A 19,775-nucleotide genomic window follows, 5' to 3' on the forward strand; every position below is an offset into this window, starting at 1 on the left:
AGGCACTGCGACCCAACCACCCCAGTCCCCAGACAATCACATGTGGTGCAGGGGACCTACACCTGCCCCCAGTCAGAGTCCAGAGGCAGCTTCCTGTCCTGGCCGCGGGAGTGCTCTGCCCGTGGTCGGCCTGGCATGGTCTGATGAACTCTGTGTTGGTGGCAAGTCCCTGGATGGGCCCCTCAGAGTGAGTGAGGCTGGGGAGGTGGGGGGCGGGGGGAAGGGACGACACTTACCTGAGCTGCCAGCGCTCTCAGAAGCACTCCTGGACATCTTGGGCTGGCCGTGTTTGCCGGCCCGCCCAGACCCCGCGGGAGGGGGGCCTGAGGGAGCAGGGGCACCGTCTCCCCTGATGGTGGTGAGGTCCTGCATGCTGAAGCTCCGGAGTCTCTCCGATAAGGCACCCTGTCCCTGGGTACAACATAGGAGGGGCACACGTCAGAGGCCAGACCCACGGACCCGGGGCCAAAGCTAAGACAAAGCCAACAGGAAGCTCTGCTGTCAGCAAGTGGGGAATAGAGACCCGGAGGGACTTGCTGGAAACACTGAAGGTCAAGGTGGGGACTATGCCAGGGTCACTGTGGGCTCAGCAATTGCTCCTCCGGCTCCAGCTCCGGCTCCTTCCTCCCCCTCGGCCGCCTCTAGGAGCCTCAGACAGACTCAGACCCGGGCTGAGGATGTGGCCATGGCCTGCAGCTCTGCTCCCAGGGCCTGACCGCTGCTTCTCAGGTTTATAGACCGAGGCCTCTTCTTCAGCTCTCAGTACTCTAGTATTTGGTCAGAAAAGCAAAACCTAGTAATATGCGTGTTCCATCTGTACCCTTTTCACAGGAAAGGAAATACAGACAGTACTTCTAATTGTGTGACAACAGCATTTCTTTTCTCTGCTCCCGGCACTGTTTATGAGCACATTTACTCCCACGGTGGCATTGAGCTTCATGAAATACCGGAAGGGGATGAATCAGGAAGGAAAATAGGATGTGGAAAACCCCTGCTGGCTGTACCCACTGCACATTGGGAGGGAGCCACGGAGTTCAGCTCAGGGGGAAACTTCTTTCGTTCAGGAAGCAAGATCAATCCACTACAGCTCTGAAGGGAAGGTCCTGGCTGCCTGCATGAGAGAATGGGTGTCGGACAGGGACAGGGCGGTGCTTTAGTGCCTCGGGCTGCAGAGGGACCGTGTTTGGGGGAGAAGGAGAGCTGGGGGGCGGGGGGGGGGGGGGGAGGCTGGTAGGAGACTGGGATTGTTGAGAATTGGGTTGAGATTTGAATGAAAGGTGACAGGCAAGTAACCACCAAGCAAAGGAATGAACTCTGGGCTTCAGAAATACTGGGGGGCGTCTGCCTTCCCACAGGTACATGGGAGGGTGGGGATAGGAAGGGGACATGCATTTGCATAACGAGGAAAGAGTGGCTCTGGAGGGCTGAAGGGCTTGGGGACAATAAAGCACTACAAACAACAGAAACAACACATCAGCACAAAGTCAATGAGAGGCTAACAGGAGTGCCCTGGGCTGGGCTGCGGAGGGGGTGGGGGGGGCGCGGGTGCTGATGAAACAAACAAGCTTTGTCAGAGGCTTCAGAGGCGGCAGAAGGGTTTGGGGAATTCTTTCATTTTACTTAATAAGAAAATAGTAATGAAAACGGGCCAGAGCACAGCAGGTCACCGGCTGACCTCAGAGAGAGCCGCTGTCAAAGGAGCAAGTGCGCCTGAGCTCCTGAGAGGGGAGGGACACAGGGGCTGTGGACAGGTTTAGAAGAAATGTCGGAATAAAAGAGATGCATTAACATGAAAAGGTAAGTAAGTCCTCCACCTCCCAAAGATACGAAGACAACGCCTCCAAGAAATGAACAACGGAAAGAAACCTGTTTAAATAATCAAGTATATACAATCAGAACGATAAATCCAGGTGAAGGGGTTTGGGAGGACGTCATGTGAAAAAAGGCAGCAGTAACCCCAGTCGCCTCAGACCTGCTCTGGAACCAGGGACACGGGGTCCGAGGCCTCACCGTCCAGACATGAACGCTGGGTGGTCTCTGCCAAGAACACGAGGGAGGACCCGCTGCCCAGTGTAGTGCCCTCCAAATCTATCAGCAATGAGCCATGATTATTTTACTCAGAACATTCTAGAATCTGGATATCTAGGATTTAGAAGAGATTAGATGGCTAAAGAACAAAAACTGATTCTGAAAAGAGAGAAAATACTCTGATCATTACAAAGGAGTAATTCAATGTGAGCTTAACATTCAGGAAAACCGCTCCTGACTCGCTCTTTCATTTACCCTCCCATTTATTTATTCATTTACCTGGTCCGTAATCTCCTACCGAGGGCAAGGCACTGTGTAGGTGTTGTTAGGAAATACCCAAAACACAGCTTGATTTCTGAAGAAATGTGGAAAGACCAATGTCCAAGTAAGACAAAGGTGCCAGACCAGAAGCTACAGAGAGCGAGGCTGAAGAACAACAGTTCTAGGGTCAACCCTGGATTCAAACGCAGCCTTATCCCCAACAGCTGGGGGACCTGAAACTCTCCGCTTCACTACGTTCTCGCGGCAGGATGGCAGTGAGGACTAAACGAGATTATGCCCATAAAAGAACCCACCACAAAGCCCAATGCATAGTAACTGTTGGAGCCCTAGCCCACTTGGCTCAGTGGATAGAGCGTCGGCTCTGGGACTGAAGAGTCCTGGGTTCGATTCCAGTCAAGGGCACACACCTCAGCTGCAGGCTCGTTCCCTAGCCCCAGCTGGGGGCACGGAGCATTCAGGAGGCAACCAAGCGATGTGTCTCTCACATCAATGTTTCTCTCTGTCTCTCCCCTTCCCTTCCACTCTCTCTAAAAATCAATGGGAAAAATATCCTCAGGTGAGGATTAACAACAACTGTCACCTACTGTGATGGTAACTGCTGTGCCTAAGACACACCAATTGCTGTGGGAATTTAAAAATAAAGAAAGAAAGAAAAGAAAAGGAAGAAAGAAAGAAAGAAAGAAAGAAAGAAAGAAAGAAAGAAAGAAAGAAAGATCACTTCTGGCCAAAGGATCAGAAGGGGCTTCATGATCCCAAGCCCAAACAGGTGACCAGAAACTAACCATCAATGTGTCTGCCAGCTCTCGCAATGCTCAGCAGTGTCTGAGAGACAGCGGCAGCAGGCATCACACATGTCCATTTCACAAAGGCCTCGATCCACTCCCAGAAGCCAGCCAGCCTGGCCCCAATATCACCGGCATCATGAAGACTGGAAGTGGCAGAGGTTAGGAAAGAGGAGGAGATAATAATAGCTCGGTACCAACCTAGTCCTGACTCTGAGGAAATCCCAGCGGCAGGGCCACAAGGCTCTTGAAAACAAATTAGCTGTACCCGTCAAAGAAGCCGAGATGGTCAACACTAATCTCTAAGCCTCTCAGCCCTGCCCTGCCTCTACTCAAAGCCCCATTTCTATTCCCTCTCCACAAACCCATCCCTCCAGTGGGGCCACTTCAGCTCCGCTCCAGGGAACCTTCACTTCCTCATTCTGGGAACAAGCAAGAGTTGTTCACTGGCATTATGCAAAGTTGGGTTCTCCATTTTATTTTTATTTTATTTTATTTTTAAAATATATTTTATTGATTTTTTTACAGAGAGGAAGGGAGAGGGAGAGAGAGTTAGAAACACCGATGAGAGAGAAACATCGATCAGCTGCCTCCTGCATACCCCCTACTGGAGATGTGCCCGCAACCAAGGTACATGCCCTTGACCGGAATCGAACCTGGGACCCTTGAGTCTGCAGGCCAATGCTCTATCCACTGAGCCAAACCGGTTAGGGCTGGGTTCTCCATTTCAGAAAAATAAATTTGGATTCCCCAAGTTTGGCAAAGCTGAATAGCATATTCTCCATAATTCAATGAGCCGCATTACCATATTAAAAGCTTTGATAGTCCTACAGTATTTTGGATTAACTCAGAAATCCCAAATGTATCTGACGGCAGTGGGATATACTGTTACTAGCAGTTGACCATCGAAACGTCATTCCCAACCCCATTCTTGAAATGATGAGGAAAAAACAGCTTTCCCAACCTCCCATGTAGCCATGGATGGCCATGTGAGGCAGTCCTGGCCAAGGGGAGGGAAGGGGAATCTGCTAAGGGATTTCTGGGGGAGGTAGGTCTCTTCCTGATACGCAGGGGAAAGGCCTGACCCGGCTCCCTGCTTCCTGCTTCTGCCTTCCAGTGGGTAGAACTGCCACCTTGTGACGAGGAGATGCACAGAGATATCCACCCAGAGCCCTGACATCACTAAGTCGCTGGAATAATGACGGCACCCACTTACTCCTAGACTTCTTGGAAATGATGTTTTTGGTTTTGTTTTGTTTTTTTACAGATTTTTAAATTGATTTCCTCAATTCTAAGACATAGTCTTCATCTGAAACTGGGGTGGGCCTTACAATTGCTGTTGCCGTGACATCGCTGTCCTTGCCCGCACACAAATGCCCTTGGTTGTTATTCCCCATGGCCGGACCGACCGACACGCCTGCGTGTTCAATTAACAAACCAAGTAAGAACCACGTGGAGAAGGAAAATGAGGCCAGGTCGTTAAGCTCTAAAGCACTTCACTGACACCTTCTGGTAGGATCAAGAAAGTGGCGGCATCCCAGCTGGCAGGGGAATCAGCAGCTGCACTGACTCCCGCGGCCAGAGGATGGCCCTGCGTCACCCTCACACAGGGAGGCCAGCGAGCCCAGCAGCAAGGCCATAAATGGTACCGATCAGCTGAGCTGACAAGTGATGCAGAAGAGTCAGACTCTGAAAGCGAAGACGTGAGGTTAGGAAGACCTCAGCCAATACACTGTGTTTACATGTTCCCTTCAATGTGTGTACAAAAGTGACACACAGAAAAATCGATGTCTAAACAAGTCCAAGAGTCTTTTTAATAAGGAGAAGTAAACATTTAAATGAAAAAGCATTATGTCCTAATTTAATTGGCACTATTTTCTTCCTTAGTGGTACCTTAAGATGATTATCTTTAGATTCAATGCACTTCAGATTCAATGCAAAATGGCTGCTTTTCTCAGAGGAGCGTTCTCTAACCAGCTCAGCTCCCGGCCATGCCCTCAGCGCAGTCTGTATGTATTTGCTGTACTCCACACAATTGTATTGAACTGTTAGCATTGTTCATTGTTTTGCCTTCCCCTCCAGATTGTTTACTCACTATTGCAGCCTTGCACCCCAGGCTTTGCCCACAGGAATGTCTGAAAGATGCCAGAGGTCTACAGGTGCCCAGGACACAGGGCACACACCTGAGAGGCAAGGTGTCCAGAGCAGACTGCACTTGACCTGGCCTTGGAGGACTTGGGGTGGGGGTGCAGGTGAAGATGGGAACCAGGTGGGAGCTGTCACCACTCAGAGCTGCCACTGCAGTCCATCCCACATGAGGTCTTTGAAGTTTTGTCTGCTAAGGAGATGGGGATCCAAGTGACACTGCGCTAATGGCCAAATGAAGGGACTAGTGAAAGTGCCTGCTGAAAGGTTACAGGGTTCCCTGGCTGGTGTTGCTCAGTGGTTAGAGAATCAGCCCACAGACCAAATGGTCATGGGTTCAATTCCTGGTCAAGGGCACATTCCTGGATCGCAGGTTTGATCCCCCGCCCCTGTCAGGGCAGGTGCGGGAGGCAATCAATCAATGTGTCCCTAACATTGATGTTTCTCTCTCTCTCTCTCTCTCTCTCTCTCTCTCTCTCTCTCTCTCTCCCCTCCCTTCCATTCTCTCTAAAAATAAATAAATAAATAAATAAATAAATAAATAGGGAGGGGGGAAATCCTCATGTGAAGATTAACAAAAACTAAAATAAAATAAAGCAGCCACGTCAGTGGAGGGCAGTAACGGGAATGAGCTTACTCTCACTGCATGCCCTCTTCTGTGCTTTCAGAATTCTGTACCACGAACTTGCATTAACCATTAAGGAGTCATTATGATTTCACTTTTAACAACTCCCACAGCACTCTCTCAAGATCACCTGGAGGACCCCATTTGGTGAACACAGAGCTTGCATGATGCTGAGAAATGCCATCAAAAAAGAAAAGAAAGAACAAACTAAAAAACAAAACAAAACAAAAACAACCGAGGAGAAGTGGCACCTTCAGAAACTGCGATGCACTGGCCTGCAGCCCTGAGCGCCTCACCTCAGCAAAGCCCACAGGACGGGGTCTTCTCAGCCTCGCAGTTTCATTGGGAAACTAAAGGGCGGAACAAGATTCCCTCCCAACTGGAGATTTCTGAGATCAAGCATGTATAACCCTCTCCTATGGCTCACTATCTGAATCTGACTGCAATCCTAAAAGGAGAGTTTCTAAAATGCTTTGAGCCCTGACCAGTGTGGCTCAGTTGGCTGGGTATTGTCCCATGCACGTGCAGCGAGAAGTCACCGGCTAGATTCCCAGTCTGGACTCCATCCCCAGTAGGGGGTGTGCAGGAGGCAGCCAAGCCATGTTTCCCTCTCACATCAATGTCTCTCTCTCTCTCTCTCTCTCTCGCCCCCACCCCCCGCCTCAACTCAATAAAAACATATTTAAAAAGTGAATAAAAATAAAATTCTTTGAAAATCTCTAGAATACATGTTGCTCCCCCCCCCCAAAGGTAACTCTGAGGAAGGGTGAAAAAGTTCCTGCATGTGTGCGTGTGTGTGTTTAAATATCTTTATTGATTTCAGAGAGGAAAGGAAAGGGAGAGACAGAAACATCAATGATGGAAGAGAATCACTGATTGGCGGCCTCCTGCACGCCCCACACTGGGGATTGAGCCCACAACTCAGGCATGTGCCCAGACCGGGAATCGAACTGTAACCTCCTGGTTCATAGGTCAATGCTCAACCACCGAACCATGCCAGCGAGGACATGTGTGTGTGTTTTTTAAATGTCTTGTATAAATTCCCCCGTCAACACTGAATTCAGAATAGGAGCCACAGGAAAAGCTAAGAAAATAATTTGGGGGCCATTTAATGAACTCAGGTCAGCCTACTCCAGGCACCTCTGAGCACCTGCCCCGGGGGCTGTCACAGCACAAGTCAGCACTGTCCTCAGCACCCCCTCCTGGAAGCACCTCCTCTTGAGCTCTTTGCTCCCCTCAGTTCACGTGCTGTCGCTTTAACTGGCCAACCTGCTGCTTTCGGGCAGGACAGCACATGAGGCCCAGTGGTTCTCCCAGTGGTGCTCCACAGAACGGCAGAAACTCCACAGAAGTATCGTGGGGGCAAAGGCAATGATATTCCTGATGATCATCATTATTGTTGTTGTTAACCCTCACCCGAGGATATTTTTCCATTGACTTTTAGGGAGTGTAGAAGAGAGAAGGAAACACAGAAAGAAACACCAATGTGAGAGAAACACATTGACTGGTTCCTCCTGCATGAGCCCTGACAGGGCCTGGGCTGGGGAGGAGCCTGCAACCAAGGTACATGCCCTTGACCAGAATCGAACCCAGGCCCTTTGGTCTGCAGGCTGACATTCCATCCACTGAGCCAAACCAGCTAGGGCTATTCCTGACAAATCTTTTTTTCCTAGGTAAAACTCTTGGAAAATGGAACTTCAAGAGGTAAAGTGTGCCACTAAGTTTTCTATTAACCTGAGAGCTTTAATTTCTAATCCTTCCCCCAGTTTGTAAAGGATAAGAAAGCTATGTAGCCAACACACAGCCAATTCTGTATGTTTCAATGTTGTCTTAGTCAGGGGAGGGAGGGTCAGAGAAGACCCAGACCCTTGTGACCGGGTATTCCAAGTGAGACAGTTTACTGCCAATAGCATGCCTGCAGGCTGGCCCACCGAGCCCTGACTCAGCACAGCAGTTGAGCTTGTCTGCAAGCCCCTGCTGAGGTCCCCTCTTCCAGAGGGAGACGGCGCCACGGGAGAGGAGGGTGTCGGGGTTCTGCTGCCGAGCACACATTTTAGCCCGTCTCACCTCATGCGTGTCTAATCCCCTCAACTGTCAACAAGGAGAATACAGACAAGAGGTTTTAGTGCGACGGGCAATGGACAGCAGAGCCACCAGCACAGCCACACTCCCCACTAGCAATTCAGAGTTAGTAGTTCCTTCTGGGACCCCGGTGCAGCCACCTCACTGGCAGTTCCCTCACAGCCCCACATGCTCCACAGCGGGCCAGGCGGACTCCTCACCACATGCTGCGTGCAGACCGCTGTGTTTGTGACATAACAGGGATTAATAAACAAGAGAGAGAGAGAGAGAGAGGCTTTCTTCCCACCAGAGCAGCAATCATCAAACTGAATTCACGTCCCAGGCATCAGAGAGAAGAAAAAGAAAGAAAGGTGGGTAAGTTAGGCGCTACCCAATTAATACAGTGAGAGGCTCCGGAGGGTCGGAGAAGTGGGGCCTGGCCCTGGGATTAAGGCATATGCACACACACAGGTGTCAGCGGGAGGCACCTGGCTCTGATCCAGATCATGCGCGGGTGGGTTGTGGGGGCTGCTGGCCTCTCTACCCCACTGGATCAGTCTGGAGTTAGTCACACCTCTCAACGGGGTTACCTGCCCTTCTCTGAGGTCCAAAGAGTAGACAAAATGAAAGAGTCCAGCCACCTGATAAAGGGGAAAAGAAAAAATGCCATGGGCACCAAGCCTACAAAACGGGATTGGAGGGAGCTATGGTACCCTCGCCTCCTACACTGACACATTTCTTCATTCACTCATTTATTCATGAGTGAATAAATTAAGAACTCACTAATCTATTCACTCACTCACTCATTCATTCACTAATTTATTCACTCACTCACTCACTCATTCATACACTAATTTATTCACTCACTCATTCACTCACTAATTTATTCACTCACTCACTCATTCACTCACTCACTCATTCGTTCACTGACTCACTAATTCACTCACTCATTCATTCACTCACTCATTTATTTGCAGGAAACAGTGATGTTTACAAAGCTCTGTGTGAAGTTCTGCAGAGAAACAAAATGAATATGAAACATGATATGGTTTCTACTCCCAAGGAGCTCACAGTCTAGCTGGGGCATCAGGACATAAATGCACACAGGCCGGCAAATGACAAAGATGACAAAGTGCGTGAGGGAAATCCAGGGGAGGGAGAGACGCACTGTTGTTTGAAACGCCCCCAGGGAGGCCTCTTACGGGAGCTCCAGCTTGAGCAAGGCAAGAACTGCATGATCAGACAGAAAGGGAAGGAGACTGTGGCTGGTGAGTGGTGTGGGCCAACACAGGAGAGGAAAGCTGAGGTGCACGTGGGAAACTGGGACTGAACCAGTCTGAGAAGAGGGTCTGAGGCCAGTGAGTAATGAGAGAGAAGCCTGGGAAACGTGTTCGGGGCTGCCTGTGTGTGAGCTCTGATGAGAGCCCACTGAAGGTCTGAGCAGTGAGCGATGTGAAGGAAGCAGGACTTTAGAATAAGGAGAACATCCTGGAGGCACCGTCTGGCGCACCGGGAGAGCCGAGGATACCTGCTCTCTCCTCCTCCCTCAGGCTACAGCGGGGCACATGGATGTCTGGAAGCAAGACTGTTTCCTAGCCTCCCTTCTGGGAAGTGCCCTGAACAGGAGACGAACCGCTGAGAGACAGCTGGTTTGGAACAGGCTGGACACAGGGGCTGAGAGAAGGCTGCTGAGCTCAGCAGCGGGGCGGGGAGGTGAGGCAGGGCTGTGCTGAATAATGATACGCAGAGATGAGTCAGGTCCCTGGAAACCAGACCAGGGCCTGGTCATCTGAGTCAGGCCAGCACCTAGGTGCTGGGATTTCGGGGGTATCCCTGCCCTTGCAGGGAGACGCCCCCACTGAGGTGAACTGTCTCAGCTGGGAGCTTCGCCTGCTGCCTGCTCCGCGCTTCCTCCTTGGAGAGGAGGCCCTGGGGGAGGTTAATGTCCAGCAGATCTCTTCATTGCAGGGAAAGGTGGCACAAGCACCTGCTGGAAGGGACAGTGAGAAGGACGGAGGGACTGAGAGAGCATCCACCAGGTGAGCCTGCTCAGCTGTTAGTGAAAGTGGAGCTGTGGTGAGACTTACACACGTGCCCACGTTATCCTAAGGGCTAAAGAACCGGATCTCATGGTAACAGGTGTGTGCGGACCCCCTCCTGCACTGACGTGCTGCCCAGCCTAGCCTCGAGGCCAAGAGGGAGCCGCCTTGGCAGCACTTGCTGGCTGGCTCTGCGTATTAATGCACCTTCTAAACTCCCAGAGGGGTTTGATATAAAATGGTCAGAAGGCAGGAAAACAACCTTAAAAGTACCCAGGGCTGTGGCTGACTCTAAATTCCCAGGGGAAGACCCCCATTTCTCAGGCCCTCAGCTCAGGTCCTTGGGGTCTGGTGGTGTGATCTAAGTAGAAAGTGGTCAGGAACCATCAGTCCAGCGTGTGTGGAGGGGAGTGGGGTCAGGGGTGCTTGGAGTGATGCAAGGAACGCTGGACTGGAAACTAGAAATTCTCGCTCTGGCCCAGCTCGGCGGTATGACCTTGGGCAAGCACTCCACATCCCCGCCTCAGTGTCCTCCCCTGTGAAGCAAGGGGCTACGGAAGATGGCATCCAAGGTTCCTTCCTGCCCTAGCAACCCATGGTGTGACGGTCGTTCTCTCCTGGGGCAGGAGGGGACAGGAGGGGGAGAGAAGGGGACAGGTGCTCATGTGTTGTAAGCTGCCCCACGGGGACCCACTCACCTCGAGGCTGAGAGGAGAAAGAAGCAACTGCATGGGAAGTTGGGCCCAGAGCCAAGTGGGACCAAGCCCTGGGCGGGAGAGTGGCTTGCCCATGGAGACACGGCACAGGCCGGGCAGACCGGGACAGGAGAAGAGGGGCTACCCACAGAGTGGGAAACTCTTCTGAATTGCAAACACCTTCCCCATGGCAGCACCTGACTTATTTCTTTTATTCTGTCCAACAGTGAAGAGAAGACCATGATCAGTCTCAGAGAGCAAACCAACCTGAGCAGACGTGAGTAACAGGTAACCTTATTGACCCCTCGCTATGAGCTCTACCTCCTGTGAAATCTATGTGCTTCGTCTCAGCTGTCCTGGGGAGGCACCACTCGCATGCCCATTCTGCGGGTGAAGAGGCTGCGGCTCGGTGGTTCATCAGTACGTGGGGAGCAGGGGTTTTTAACCCCAGTCTGCTTATCTCCAAAGCTACTCAATGCTAAGAATTGCTCTATTGGCCGGGACAGTCCTTCATTCCTTTAACGTTTACTGACACCTACTGGGGATGATAAGGCACGAATATAAATGACTACAAGAGTAAGAGAGGCCAGTTCCACCTGGAATCAGGGGAGGTTTTGTGAGGCAGCAGCATTTGACCTTGAAGGTGGACTGAATTTCAAACGGGCAGAAACTGGGGCAGATGAAGAACCAATATGAGCAGGAAAGAGAAAATTCTAGAAATAGTGCACAGTGGTGCTGTGAGTCAGCACAAGAAGAACCGAAGGTAAGGCGGGAAACACAGGAGGCTGGGAGCAGGCTCTGACTGCACAGGCCTCAAACGGGGAGGGAGAGGAGCAGTCGACCACGTGGGTGGCTACTGCAATAGCTAGAAGGGAGGGGGAGGAGGAGAAGGGAGGAAGCAGGTGCATCAGGTGACAGCTGATGGCCCTGGGAGGGAGGGGAGAGCCAGGGGAGAAATCCTACCCAACACCCAGGGAGAGAAGTTCAAGGAAGGACAAGGTAACAAGAAGTTGCCGCATCATCACAGCCAAGAGACAGCTCTTCCCCTCACATGTGATCCTAAAAATGCTTTCTCAGACCCCTGAGGCTCAACCAGCCTCTTCTCCGAGGTCAGGCAGGCAGGCTTCTCTCTTTCCTCTAGGACCCCTGATGCACACGGCTACATATAATCTCCACGGGTCAGCACGGAACAGAGAGGGGCGAGTGACGTCAGACCAGCACCTGTGTCTGAGTTCCAGCCCTCCCATCTCAGCGGCCTGGGATGCTGGGCTGTGTGCGTGTTAGTCCACCTGCCACCTGCCGAGTGGAGTGAGGAGAGGTGACATTCCCAGGAGAAACATTTAGGGAAAGGGATCCAGAATGATGGGGCGTTGAATGACAAGGGGAGTGTGGCAGAACCGTACTTGTCCGAGGTCCGGCTGGTTCCACTTCAGCATGTTTAGGAAAGCTAAGCTGGGTGGAAGCTCATTTGTGTGGGAGGCTAGAGGGTAGGGAATACTTCCAAAAATTTTCAGCAGGTTTTCCATGACAGTTTAGATAATCTTGGTGTTTAAAACCGGTTGCCGTGGTGAATTCCAAATATTAATTTTATGGCACACGGTCTTCAGCTACAACAGAAGGCAGCTAACTTGATGGGAGCTAGCCAGTGGCTGGACACGGTCCTCGGGGTGAAGGGACAAGCGCAAGGCTTCCTATAGTCCTTGGTCACTTGAGGGTGTGCAGCCACAGCAGTGAGACCCGGGGATCTGGAGGGGACAGCTGTCTTCTCTTCTTCCTTGAAAATACCTTCTAAGCACGAGGGAGGTTTTGTAAAAAGAAAAGCGACACCTCCCCTCTGGTGACCTGCACACATAGGTGGTTTTCTGTAGGAAGAAAGCAAGGGCCAGGGCAAGTGAGTCCGCCCAGCCAGAGCCTCAATCACTACGCTCAAGACCTTCCCAGAACGAGCTTCTAATTCCAAAAATAAAGTCACAGCAGCATTTTATTCAAGCAAGAGGTTTAGCTAAAGCAGTGATGGATATGAGAGAAGGATACGAGGGAGGGGATTTTTAAAAATGTTTAATCCTTTGTTGCTGAGTAATTCTGAGTTCTCTTTCCTTAGACAGTTCTCTTTTCTTAGAGTGATAACTGATTTGTGAATTGAGTGTTCTGTAGAATTTGTTTTATGTTTAAAGCAAAATTGAGGAGGAATAAGACAATGAGTGAGAAAACACTTCTCCGTGGACCTAGCTGTTCAGATGCTAGGGCTACAACCAAAACTTGGCTACCCCCTGGTGGCTGCCGACTTTACTGCAGGCAAAGTGCCTGAGTTGGATGGCAAGGTCAGAGCAGTGGAGGTCATGGTCAAGGTGCTGAAGAAAGCAGGACCAGCCCAGGGAGAGGAGGAAGAAAGGAAAGCTACACCACAGCTGAGTTTCTATCTCCTGTTTTCCTAGTGAACCTCATATACAGAACCCCAAAGTGCTGAGTGGATAAGCGGGGGTCCTTGTCAGGACAGAGCACTGCAGGCGAAGGGGTGAAGGTGAGGCAAAGAGAACCAAGAGGCTTAACAGAGGGCTGGGAGCAGTGCTTCCAGGACAGCCATCTGCGAGGGTGGAAACGTCCACATCTGTGCCAGCCCCAGACATGGCGCCTGCTGAGGACATGCAATGGGGTCCTAGGACTGAGGAATTGGATTTTACACTTACTTACTTATAATAATTAATTTGAATGTAAATAGTCAGAGGTGGCAAGTGGTCACCACGTTGAACAGAGCAGGATTGGAGAAATAAAAAAGGTTTGTTCTTCAAATCAATCATCAAGGTTTAACAAGCAGCTATGCAGTAAAACACTAAACAAGTGGGCACTGTTTTGTTTTGTTTTCTAAGTAAGAAAAAAGGAAAAGAATCCAGAGCCCCTCACCTCCAGAAGCTGGCAACCCAACGGGAAATATTTGATTCTGGGGGGGGAAACGCTCACACACTCTGGGGAAGAAGAATCCCTGATTCCCAGATCGCCCGCTTAACTTAGAGCCGCTGCCTTCAACACGTGACTTTAATAACGGGATTGCTACCAATGCAACTGCTCTGGAGATGGGATCCCCGGGGGCAGGAACAAAGCCTACTTTCAAGTTCTGAGACAAGTGGAAAGCAAGGTCGGTCTACCAGGTCTGAGACTTGGGCAGGTGGAGGAGACCTCAGATGTGGTTCAAGTTTCAAGGGGGACTAAGGGGCCTGGAAACCTCATGGCCTTGATCCATTGGTTTCACTATGATTTTCTGTGAGAGAATGTGTTTTGCTTAATAAGTGAATTTCCAGAGCATTATTTTTAAAAAGGGAGAGAGATATCCAAGTCTGGTCTCCACGAGACCTGGGGGCTCCATTTCCCTGGGGGAACAATTACAGGCTGGGAAACAGCTAATGTCCAGGAAGGAGGCAGTCCGAGACGGGACACTTAGAAGGTGCTGGAGAAGGGTGTCCCCAGGGAGGACACAGAAAAGGTACAACACTTCCAGGGACAGGGGTTCCACCGAGGGAAAGCTTGGGATGAGATGAGGGGTCATAGGCCTGAGGAGAAATTTCCCGTGTGTAATTTTTTTGTTTTAGCATTTCCAGTTCTAATGTGATATTAACAAGAATAACAACTTATATTTGTACAATGATATGGTTTTAAAAAAACTTCTTCACACTTCACGGTGATGCAAACAAAAACCCTGCAAACATTCTTTTTTTTTTTTTTTTTTTTTTAGTGGAAGGGTTCAGGGCTCAAAGTTATAAGGGGAAAAAAATTTAACTGGGAGGATAGCCAAAAGACCTTTATTTTTCCAGGTAAGCAGGGCAGTTTCCTCGGAGGGAACCATCAAAGGATAAGGAAGGGGTGACCCTCACCCAGTAACCTAGTCCCAGCCTCCTTTTAATCCCTTCAAACTAAGAGTCTTTCGCTTACCTCACACTCTCTCCTGCATCCGTGTGGCTAAATACAGTTGGTATTTAGAGTGAGAACTGATTTGTGAGTTGAGAGTGCTTTCTGGAAAGACAGGCAGGGTCGAAGAGATGTAAAATGGAACCATGAGCAGGGTGACCATCAACCCCTGTTTGCTTGGGACAGGCTGAGCTATACCTGTTGTCCAGCATCATTCTTATAGCACCCCTTCCACTCTCAGATGTGTCCTGGTTTGGACAATAAATTACGTGGTCATCCTAGCCATGGGTGACTAGGCAGGGTGTCTTTTTAAAAAATATATTTTTATTGATTTCAGAGAGGAAGGCCGAGGGAGAGAGAGTTACAAACATCAATGATGAAAGAGATTCATTGATTGGCTGCCTTCCGCATGCCCACTACTGGGGCTTGAGCCGAAACCCAGGCACGTGCCCTGACCGAGAATCAACCGTGACCTCCTGGTTCACAGGTCCATGCTCAACCACTGATTGCTGTGACTCTTCCCCTGGGGGAATCAACAGGGTTGTTCACGCTTGGCTTTCTCATTCTCAAGGTTAATGCTTCTAAGGAGCTAAGAGTGCATCCCAGGAATGTTAAAGAGGTTAACGGTTTTAACCCAAGTCACCTGTGCATTTATGGTTCTGGATGGGGCCTCAAGCAGAGACCCATACAGAGCTGGCTATTTAAAACATCATCTGGGGAAGTTGTTAAAAATAGAGGTTTATGAGCCAACTGCCTGAGATTCAGATTCAGCATATCTGAGAACCTATTAAAAAATGAAAAATAAAGCTTCCCAGGTGGTATGGACAGGAAAGCTGAATTCCACCCCTTAATGAGTCTTTGTCCTTTGACCCCTGCTTGGAGTGATCCATTGCTGCTATGGAAACCATTGATGTGCCTCTCAGCCAAATTGGAGTTTACTTCTTTTTTTAGTAAAAAAATAAAAGTAAACTGTTTCAGAAATAGAGGGCACTATTTTTGGAAGAGAAGATTTGTCTCTTCTCTCAAGACATTTATATTTAGAGACAAAAAACAAAGTCTCCCAAAGGCAGAAAACTTTCTCCCCTGAAGCCCAATTCCGCAGGAAGCAGGCATCCCTCCTTACGTTAGTCCATCTGGAAAGAACTAGGAGAAGTTACTTCCAGAGACAAGTTTCCGACCGTCTGGAGCTTCCTGCCGGTTAGTTATCGGCAGGTGCCTGGCAGGAGGCCTGGGCTCAGGGCTTCCCCAGGAGGTCAGAGTGGCGGGCGGGGACTGGCCAAGATGGAATCAAGACACTGGCAGCTCCAGTGGAGCAGACCTGGAAAAGGATGGCCCTACAGAATCACCACCAGGAGAAAATGTATGCACAGCGGCTGAATGGACAGGTGGCCCGTACTGAGCCACCCTGATGAATGGACCACATCTATGCTCCGAGCGGGGTGAGGAGCAGTAACGCATCCTCCTTCAGGCTTCCGAAGCAGAGGAGATGGGGCAGAGAGAAGAGCTGAAGGAAGGTTTCTGTAGCTTTATGTTGTAAAGTTGGCCTGATGAATTCAAAATTCAGTAATTCTCTTTTCTTTCAGCTCAAAAATAAAAGTGTAAAATGGTTGTATCGCAAACAGAAAAGACCTTGGAATTCTTTATAAATCCTGAAACATCTCCTTGCGACACCAAAGCGGAATGTTCCCTCCAAAGATTCTCACTGGGCCCCACCACCCGGCAGCAGCTTCTGTACCAAGGTGGGCGAGCCCCCGCGGGTACCAGTGGGACAAAGTTCTGTCACAGAGGAGCCAATCCTCGGACATAGGAACCATCCCCTTTTGGTTCTCCGTCTCTCCCGGCCTTTGTGTGCAGAACTCCTTGACTTCAGGTGGAAGGTGCTTTTCAAACAGACATTCAGTCCTGGGTGCTGAGTCTTTCTCCCAGAATTGTTGCTAATGGGCTTCCCTCTGAACCAGGGCACAGAAAATCCCGCTCAGTCTGCTGATCCAGCTGGCTGTCAGCACCCTCTGCCACACCTTCCTCTCAAAGCCCCCAGAGCACCAAGATCCGCACTCATCGCCCTCTTCCAAACCCTTTCGTAGCTCTACTTCCTTTTGCCAGGAGCCCTCACATCGCCACCCAGGACTAGCTTCCTTTTGCTAGTACAACTCACGTCCCCACACGTGGATTTGGGGCAAGGGGTAGTCACCAGGAAAACTAGGACAATCTGCTGAACTTATTCTGAGAGGAAACATCTACCAATTTAATTTCTCAGGGCTGAACACGTGATGAGGAACTGACACAATGACAGGGAGAAAGTGATGTGAGAAGAAACTAGGAAGGAACACAGAGGACCTGCGAACAGGCTGGATAGAAAAGAGAGGGAAGTAAAGCTTACACCACAACAGCCCACAGGACCAGTGTTTATTTCAAACCTCCTCCACCTCTCGTTGCTGCTGTTACACGTATGCTCGCCCTACAGTCTGAGCCGCTCAACTTCCTCTGGGAGCCTGGGTCTTCACGGGTCAGCACGGAACAGAGAGGGGCGAGTGACATCAGACCAGCACCTGACGTGCATGTGGAGCCCATCACTCAGGGAGCCTCCGCCTGTCTAGCTTGCGTTTAGGTGACTCTCCCAGTGCACCCTGGGAAGCTGCAGAGAAGCTCTCCCTCCCTCCCTTCCCTCCTCTATTTCTCCAAGGCCGGAGCTCCAAGTAATTTAGAGGATATTGACCTGGGACCCTCAGAGGAGCTACAGGGGCTCTGGGAACCTCTTAACATTGTGTACGTTGTGTGTGTGCGCGTGTCAGCAATTTTCTGGGGGCAAGGTTCACCATTTTTTCTATTAGATTTTCAAGGGACCCCCCAAAAGGATAAGGATCCACTGACTGGTCCTCGGCTTATCCTGTGCAGGTTGCACAGGTATAAGCAGGGCAAGCTGGAGGGATGGAGACACTCGTGTGGCATGGAGGTCAGGGCCTAGCACGGTACCTTGGAGGCAGCCATCACCGCCGCTGTGGCCGCCACGTTCAAGCCTCGCTTCCCGAAGTGCACAAGGGCATCATAACTCCGGTCTTTTGCTTGGACCAGGCAATCATCGATTTCCTGTCAAAGGAAAAACAGAGACACACTGAGCGGGAAGGTTCCGACGAATCTCTGTTCTTTCTCCATTCTCCTTGAGGCCTGGGCTTGGCACCTTGCCCAGTCATGATTCTCCCTGGGACTGAAGTCATGGGCACCTTGGGTGTGTGAGTAAATATAAGGGGGGCGGGGGAGAGACAGAGGAGGTGCAGGGGAATGGAAAAGGGAATTTTGAAACACAGCCACTCACTGACTGACCCTTCTACACACAGCCACTCTTCTGAGCCACGGAAGGACCCTGGGGTGCAGAGAATAAAGTGTCTAATCTCAGACCTGCCACTAGTTGGCTGTCAGACCCTGGCAAGTACGTAGCCTCTACACAGTTCTGTCTTCTGAAAAGCGGGGGCAGCGATAGCACCTAACTCGGGGAGCACAGTCAGGATTGCATGAGGTCATCCCCATGAAGCGTCTGACACAGGGCGGTTTCCATCAGTGAGGACACTGAGACCTTCCTTACCTCGGGCGCTGGGCCCTTGCAGCTCTAAAATCCTATGACTGTATGGCTATTTCATACTATATCCTAACAGCCCCTCACGTGTTTATCGTCGGGAGGGATTAGGACATAGAAAAAGATAGGTGTTATTTCTGTTGATAAGGCAGGTCATTTTGCAGGTAATGAAATAAAGGCAGAAATCAGAAGTCACCTCAGCATCATACCCCAAGGTAAAGGTAAGGTGGGATAGAGGACGAGGTTGCCTTCATGACTAAAACAAAGTAAAATACTGGTTTCGTTCCCACTGGAATCAACTCTGGCTCATTCCTTCCAGTTGTGTGTGTGTTTGCAGTTGTTCTGTTTCATACAGCAGCTGCTGAGTAATCACTAGCTCATTACAGAGTCCAGTGAGAGAGGGACAGTGGCCTGTCTCCTTTGCGGTTCAGCACATTCGAGCATGTCGTTTGCTCGGAGGTGCAGGTGGGCAGTGGACCCCTGCTCCTTCCTTGTTTGGCTTCCCCAGGAAGTCACCACAGTAAGTTTTCCTGTGACCTGACTGCCTGGAAGTGATTCTGGGCAGTTCTCAGGAGTCAGCCGCCTTCACCTCAATGGAAATCACAGTGGCAGCTTCAGGGCGGGACAGCCTTCGGGGAAAGGAAGGTAGAAGAAGAGGGATTGGATAACCAGGTCAAGAGAGGGCTCGCCATTCCTCAACATCCACCCTGTGAGGTAAGAAGTGCCATGTCATCGCTTCTAGAGGGATTCTCAGACATGTCTACAGTAGCCTGCTCACCCCACTGACATGTTCCCCAAAGCCTCCCCTAGAAGTCCAAAGAATTCCACTTTCATAATAATACAGATTAACATAGAAAGCCACCTACAGTGCTCCTGTTTTATGCTAAAGAAGCCTATCACATAATCAGTTTAGAACATCACATAATATAAGTAATGAATTATACAATTTGGAACCAATAATGTCACTCTTGGGAATTTATTCTAAGTAAAACAAAAAAGTCAAAAGAAGAAACTAAACTCCACGCATGGTGGTGTTCACTTGGTCATTATGAAGACCAAGTGAAAATGAATTACATGCAAAAACACGCTTATGATCTCAGAATACAAATGCCGTACCTATGTTAACTTGTTTGGTTTTTGGGTTTTTTTGGTGCACTTAAAATTTTATTTTAAAGAAAGGTTATAAAGCCTGGTATGCATAAAAAATAAGTTATCAAACAAGTTAGCAAGATAAATCAATGTTTATTTTAATGGACTTTGCATTCATTATGGTATGAAATACTAAAAAAACAATAGAACAATCCATTGAAAGCAAATTCGGCAAATTATGTTCAGTGGAGATGTTAAATAAAAGTAATTTTATAAATAATGACATTATCTTATAAGTAGCCCACAATTATGTTACTTTTCAAAAGATATAAGTTGTAATTCTTTAATTTTTTGTTGTTATTGTTAATCCTCACCTGAGGATATTTTTTCCATTGATTTTTAGAGAGAGTGGGAAGGAGGGGGAGAGACACAGAGAGAGAAACATCAGTGTGAGAGAGACACATCGATTGGTTGCCTTCTGCACACATCCTGACCAGGGCCAGGGATCAAACCTATTTTTCCCCATCTCTGACATTAGAAAAATTTTACATTTTTATT

The 19,775-nt window shown here is 49.6% G+C and overlaps 1 protein-coding gene across 3 annotated transcripts in view; it reads right to left on the minus strand.

Moving 5' to 3' along the window:
- Positions 1-19,775, minus strand: part of REEP1 (receptor accessory protein 1) — an 88,573-nt gene that overhangs the window by 11,954 nt on the left and 56,844 nt on the right. For 2 of the 3 annotated variants that reach the window (XM_079791844.1, XM_079791845.1), the window contains exons 5-6: positions 17,531-17,644; positions 237-411 (exon numbers count right to left, since the gene is read on the minus strand). In XM_079791844.1, the coding sequence (XP_079647970.1) occupies positions 237-411; positions 17,531-17,644 (289 nt within the window). The remainder of the gene's footprint in view (positions 1-236; positions 412-17,530; positions 17,645-19,775) is intronic. The other variant, XM_079791846.1, reaches the window with a different exon arrangement.

Source organism: Cnephaeus nilssonii, assembly GCF_951640355.1.
Source record: "Cnephaeus nilssonii genome assembly, chromosome: 15".
Lineage (NCBI taxonomy): Eukaryota > Metazoa > Chordata > Mammalia > Chiroptera > Vespertilionidae > Cnephaeus > Cnephaeus nilssonii.